At 37.5% G+C, this 7104-nt stretch overlaps 1 protein-coding gene across 2 annotated transcripts; it reads right to left on the bottom strand.

Moving 5' to 3' along the window:
* Positions 1-259: 259 nt before the first annotated feature.
* Positions 260-4503, bottom strand: LOC133831342 (protein ABSCISIC ACID-INSENSITIVE 5). Of its 2 annotated transcripts, XM_062261599.1 has the most exons (7): positions 4215-4503; positions 3187-3237; positions 1711-2937; positions 1061-1132; positions 902-931; positions 688-798; positions 260-594 (listed from the first exon to the last, which is right to left on the bottom strand). In XM_062261599.1, exons 3-6 carry the CDS (start codon positions 2926-2928, stop codon positions 703-705), a joined length of 1416 nt encoding a protein of 471 aa, XP_062117583.1. In that variant the 5' UTR covers positions 2929-2937; positions 3187-3237; positions 4215-4503; the 3' UTR covers positions 260-594; positions 688-702. The 2 variants fall into 2 exon arrangements, with proteins under 2 accessions (XP_062117583.1, XP_062117584.1); XM_062261600.1 differs by lacking the exons at positions 3187-3237; positions 4215-4503 and adding an exon at positions 3024-3173.
* Positions 4504-7104: the final 2601 nt, after the last annotated feature.

The raw sequence follows: 7104 nt of genomic DNA, 5'->3' as shown, positions 1-7104 counted from the left end.
ATTCCCATCGGACGTGTATATAAGGCCTATCTGGAGTCGAAATATCGACACTTCTACACTTTCTAGCACTGTTTAGACTTGTATTTTTATTTTCTCGGGCTCTCTTTCTTCCGTGTCATTTTAAAAAATAAAAAAAATAACATTTCTTCTCAACTCTCCCTTTTTACTCTGTTCACAAGAGTAAACAGTTTCTTGCCTCACAAATTTGGCTCTCTCTATAACCATTAACCAGGGTTGTGTATAGTTCAATCAAAATTCATGACATAATAATAACAATAATTAATCGAGCTGAAAAACCTCATCATCATATATATACATTTAATAACAGCAAAACCTAAGACATATGCCAAACAAGTATAATTTAGACTAAGATTGTGTACTAATAACTATTCAAGACGACAGAAATTAAGTCCCAAACTTAACTATCTAATCCTAAAATCAAGCACACATGCTAGTAGTCCTTGTAATCAAATTTCAAGTGCCTTTTAACATTCCTAACTAGTACATTTTCCTTGGTTACTTAACGTTTTCCTCTTGATCAGCCTTGGTCAGAATTTTTCTGGTTACGTGAGCTATCCCCAGTTTCTCAAAACGCTGCATCGAAATAGAACTCTCTCAATCAGGAATCACTTTCAGATTTCATTAAGTATAAGAAGATAAATATCATGTAACATATAAATAAAGTACCTATCTTTTCTTTAATCACAAAGGGCAGCTCAAATGCCTTCTGAATACTCTCAATGTTTCCTTGGCTATAGAGACTCTTGTTTGAACTTTCAGCTTCATTTCGTCAAAGTACTGAAACATTATGTGTGTAAAACAAGAACCAGAGATAAGGACAGGCATTATTGGTGATGATATAACTAAAGATTATTTTCACTCCTAATTAATAATACAATACCTGTTGTTTTTGCTTTCTCTCGAGTTCTTCCTGTTTTAAAATAAAAATGGTATACAAAAAATTCTTTTGTCAGTAAGAGAAGAAGAAGAAGAAGAAGAAGAAGAAGAAGAAGAAGAAGAAAGGGACTAAAATTAAATTGAGTTTTAATGTTGTTATTACCAGAGCTTGTTTAAGGTGAGCATTTTCCTCTCTCAGTTGATTCAGTTCTGCTTCTAGTTCAACTGTGTATGCCTGCAATATTAACAGTGGGAATGAATCCTTAATAGATAATCAATAATAAAATTAGTGCCCTCAAATTTTTAACCAAAAAAAACCAATGTCATCATCAAAATATAACTTTAGACTTGGAAATGAGTTCAAAGTACATAGTCATCATCACTGTACGGCAGTCAAACGCATGTTATCCTATATTGAGACTTGAGAAGTTAAAAAAACACTAAAACAAGTACAGATGACAAGGATTGCCCATATCGATGTCTGACATCACTTCTTTACTTAAATCTCACTCTCCCCAGTAAACTAGCAGGGCTTTAGTTATTGATATCTATTTGATTATTTGGTTTAATAAAATAATGTGCTCAAGTTAAGATCAAGCTCTGTTCAAACCTCTCTAAAATACTGTAACGAAACATATGTGGACAATTTTTCATACACAACTCAATGAAGCATTATATTATAATTGAAAGCCAAGCTTAGAATATTTGCAACATTTGCTCTAAGCTTAGGAATATGTAATCTACTAACTTAAGCACTTAATTATTAGTAATTAATTTGTTAATGATACGAGAAAACCATAAGAAAAAACTTACCTGTTTTCTAGCTCTAGACCTGGCAGCCGACTCTCGATTCTTAATCATCCTCCTCTGCCGCCTCTCCACCACTTTCTCCACCGGACCATCCAGAATCCTCTTCCTTCCCCTTAACCCACCCATATCTAAACCAAACTGATTCCCTGAGTTCTCAACCTGACTTCCACACATTCCATCCGACGACACAGGACTCATCGGAGCCGCCAACCCCATAGGCGCCTGCGCCGCCCCAGCATACCCGCCTCCACCATTCCCTCCTCTCCCGCCATAACAAACACCCGGAGGCGGCGGTGGCTGCGTGTACGCCCCGTTCCGCGATCCATTCCCTGCAAAAACCGACGAGTCCCCAAAAGCCACAGTGCTCGGATAAGCCGAAATGCCACCACCGCCTCCGCCGACAGTTGCGTTAGAAGTTCCGGCGACCCTGTTGACAAAACTTGGCCCTGCTCCGGAAGAGTTGTTGCGGTACATCCCGTACTGCTGTGACTTCTGTGATTGCGTTGGCGTAGGTGCTACCGTCGTTAACGGAGCCGGTTCCCGAACTACCCCTGCTTTGACGAGAAAATCCTCCAGAGTCATCTCTCCGAAAGTCGGCTGACGAGGGGTGAACTCGGAATTCCGTGCACCATCACCAACACTAATATGAGGATTAGGAGTCCTGGTGGTGGCACTGGTGCTTTTACGTTGCTTCTGTTGATCGTCTTGGTGTCGACCTTTGTTGTGTATTTCCGACCAAACCTCCTCCACCGTCTTCCGACACAGCGGCGAGGGGAGAGTGAGCGAGCCTTGGCGGGTGAGACTCGGCTGCGAGGCTAAGCCAACTTCATCGGCGGTGACTTCGCTGAGGGATAGTAGCTCGGCTGCAGCGGCTGCGCCGCCGCCGTGGCCATTGTTATAACTACTACTATGATTATTATTATCACTGTTGTTAGTGTGATGTTGAGTAGTGGTGTTAGTGTTATTGGCTTGGTTTTCCTCGGCAGTCCAGATACTAGTGAGGAACTCGTCCATGTTCATGGACCCAAAATTCTTACCACTTTCACACAGAGTGTGCTGAAACTCATCGAGGGTAAGAGAGTAGATTGAGGATTGTCTTCCCAGAGTAGAAAAGGGGTGTTGAGTATTACTCTTTTGTAGCTGATCATTCGATTGGAGCAGTAATGAGGGCTCCACTTCCCCTTGTGACATCGTCTCCTCCGGCTCTGCTACTCCCACCATTTTTTTTTCCTGAAAGAAATAATAAATAACTAAAAGAAGAAGAACAAGAAGACAAGTGTAAAAGTATTATGATATGTTATTTAAAGCTTCTTAACTGGTAATCTAAGAAGATAGTGAAAAAAGTTGTAAAGCCATAGTTGAAAACACCTACAGATATTATTTAATATATAGTTAGGTCATGCATATATATGTATGGATTTTTTTTTCTTCTATTGTAATTGAACTGAGTAGAAGTAGAGGACACTTCACATCACGTACGAGGGGACTTTGCTAAGCTTCCTTCTCTTCCAGCACAAAGCTATCTTTTTCCTGATAAAGGTTGAAAAATCAAAGTGCCCTTGTCAGGATTAAATGCGAATAATGTTTCGAACTAGCTTCTATCTACCCTATACAACGTTATGTAACAACACTTAATGTGGTTTTCACATAAATCAGTGGTAGCTAAAAAGTGACACACCTATAGCTAGTTAAAGGCATGAAAAGAATTTATATATACATCAAAAAAGGATTTTTACTGTACTTGCATGATTCTTAATGGGAACTTGTTAATTTTCACTGTATTTTATTTGATGGGGCCACAGCTCCACTAATCTTCAAAGCTACGAAATGGGTTCTGTTCAATTACATATGTACTTTTCAGTTTTATATATATATAGCTCATATTATATATGTCCCTGGTTTAGATGGGGTTCACAAACAAGTAGACAGATGGGACGCCATACTTCATAACGCACCATTGAATATATTGATGGGACTTGCCATTTATTTAAAACATATTTAAATAAAATATTTGTGAAAAGCAAATTAACATTAGCATGACTTGAGAAGACTACTATTAGATAGTTAAATTCACGTGCTAATTATAATAATTAATGATAATACGTGAACTATAATCAAATTTTATATGAGGAGGAGGATCGACTAAATAACACTATAAACAAAGGAAAGCAATAATGATGTGAGATGTGTAAAATATCTGCACTACTAGCCGTATATATGTAACCGAATTAGGAATAGTTTGTGGTTGGGGGTTAGTTCATACACAAAAGAATCTTTCTTCTTTTAGAAGAGCACTTATATGGGGACTCACTACAATTAAAAAAACCAAAACAAAACAAACAATTAAGGACACGAACAAAAATCCCCTTACCCTTTTAGTACATGCATATCATTCATGTAAGCACTTTGCATGGAATTAATCTTATTCATAAGCCAATAGTAGAACTATTTACACAAACAAATATTTCTATACATAAATTAAAAAAAAAACTGTTGTTTAAATATACCTGAAGTGTGGCAATTTTGCAATTAATCCAGGTAGTTTAAATACTATATATCCAAGAAACCCCTTTAATGTAGTCTTGGACAGACAGATCTACATCTGAGAAATTATAAGCAAGAATAATCTCAGGAAATCTCCATTGATGAATCTCTGTTTTAGAGCTTAATTTCTTGGGTACGAATATATATATATATATATATATATATTTATATATATATGATATAAAAAGTAAAAGAGCACAAAAACTTGAGATAGTACTCCAAATGGGGTAAGCCTAATAATAATGCTGTAAGAGGGGTGTTGTGTTCTAAGCTAAGCTCTCCTAAGGCGGAGGAGAAGAAGGGACATGTAGATTTCTGATAATTAAGGCTTGAATATATATATATAAGAGGACCCACAGTGGCGTGGAAGTCAATCTCATATAGCTAACATAAATTCACAATTTCCAACAATAAAAAATTGATTCCAGTCCCTAAATTCGCACTACGCTTTGGCATCTTGACAAGTGTTTGACATGTGTCCTTATTTGGGCTCTTCTTTGTGCAGAGCTCAACGCGTGTGATGTTCCCTTCTGCAATGGAGAATTCTATTGTGTTAGTGTTAGATGTATTTTGGTATAATCTCGTTCTTTAATGTTCGTTAGTTGTCATGACTTGAGAGAGACTAGACCCTAAATGGACCCCAAACACATTGGCTCTCAGAGTATTATATGGGGTTGTGATTGGAGTTGCAACACATCATAAGAGAACACAAACAATAATAAACATGATGACATGTTCATATTAAGGATATGCTTGATACACTATTGTATTATATATTGTAGGGAATATACCGTTTCACTTTATGTATTTTGATTCTCTACTCTCATTTATAATTTTATAAAGACCAAATTATAGTATTGCTATTCGGTTGTGTTTAAATACTACTACTTACAGATTTCAATATTCTAATTACATTATTATATTTTACCAAATTATCCTTAAGAATAAATAGTTGTCAATAGTGCACAAAAATAATAAGAGAATAAAAAAAGGTAGGGACAAAAATGTCAAATAATAATGATTATTATGAAAAAGAATGACTTTTTCATCAAGTTACTGTGCTTATTAGTTTCGATTAGACTCTAAGCTCGACAGGGCATGTGTACGCCCTGATTTTCCCACGGGCTGATTAGCAGGCCGAGCTTCGGACTAATCATGGTTAGTCCATAAACATCCCCCAGGTCGGAGATCCTGTCTTGAGGTCGTACCCCCTTAGCTCGAGGAATCCTCAAGAACTCGCCAAGAGTCCCAAGACTAGAGCAAGGAATCGAAAGGCCGAAGGTCGGGTCAGATGCACAGCTCGTGGTACGAGCTAGATATGGAGGCCATGACCCCTTGTAAAGTCAATACACGTAAGATAAACGTGCATATATCTGACATCACGTGTCCGATATCTCCATGACTTCTCGGACACGCTGCAGGAACGTGCGTGTTCAGACACCCACGGCTGGGTTGGGCCGTGCGGCCCATTGTCTCCTTATCTATCGATTTGACCATACTTATGTGTCAGGTTTATGAATTAATCATGAATGTCACAGAGTTGATATGACAAATAAGAAGGTCACGGGATGACCTCCTTACCAACTTCCAGGTGCCTTCTCCTATAAATATGGAGACCCTGGGAGTTGATAAGGGTTGGAACAAATAGTCTCTGGAAAGATATACTTTGTAACCAAATACCCAGAATATATCAATAATATTGACTAGTGGAGTAGAAGGATTTTAACATTTGAACCACTTAAAAACGTGTCTCGAGTCACCTATTTCATTCACTAAGATCATATATCTGTTACGGTTCTATATTTAGCACTAATCATCTCCTCTCTTTCTCTTAATTACCTGTTGGCGAAGAACCGCGTCAACAACATATTTCTTCATTTATCTTGAAAAGAAGAAGGTGGTCGAGGTTGATCTCTTAGTATAACAAGATAGATTATTGTTAAACGATCAATTTGTTGAGTATGTTCACGCCTAGGAAATTCTAGACATTATGAAAATATAGGTGGTTCTCGTCTTCATATATGGTTCCAAAAGATCTCCAAGAAATTATTTTCGTGAATCTACAAAGGAAATCCGATGAGGCATGCAATTTAAGAGATGCAAAGGAAGTAGTCTACAAAAAAGATTAATTAAGCTGTAGTAGTTATAAATATTTTTAATATAACATTTGAATAAAAAATAAAGCAAGGTAATAAATAACTTATCTATTAAATAAATACACGTTATTAGCATTGTAATTATAAATAAATAATTTATAATTATAATCTAAGGATATTTAAAATATGTGTATGTTGATACAACAATTCTGTCTTTCTATATTGGAGGTATCAGCCGACAATAATTGGTTTCTGATCTTGTTCCGATGATGAAGATCGCATTTGCAGTCGTTGATCCGTCGGGGGTACCTGCAAGAAAGACACTCTGATGCCTAAGTCAAAAAAAATTTCTCGATCCCTTGTTTGAATAAGAATCTATTATTTATAGGAAAAAAATGAGAAATGGTTAGCTGGTTCAACTGATCCTTGATTGGCGGGGGAAAATAACTAAATTTCCCCCCAAGATGTGATGATTTTAATTTAAATACGCGGAGGTCAGAGGCGCGGACCGCCTCTAACCCGTAGCTTCTGTCTTCGGGGCTTCTGCAGATCAAAACGCTCAGTTTTGATCATACTGCAAATGAGGAAAGGACTTTGGGTCGAATATCTTGGGCCCAACAGATGCCCCCCGGTCCAAGCTTCGAACGGATGAAGCACGCTTATTCACTCGAACCTTGGGCCGACTCTTCAATGCCAAGGATTTTGCCTAAAGTCGTCATTCCCCATAGATCGAGGCGGTCCGCAGGTACACGATCGT

This window comes from Humulus lupulus, chromosome 4 (assembly GCF_963169125.1).
Source record: "Humulus lupulus chromosome 4, drHumLupu1.1, whole genome shotgun sequence".
Lineage (NCBI taxonomy): Eukaryota > Viridiplantae > Streptophyta > Magnoliopsida > Rosales > Cannabaceae > Humulus > Humulus lupulus.
This window is presented reverse-complemented; position numbering and strand designations above follow the sequence as displayed.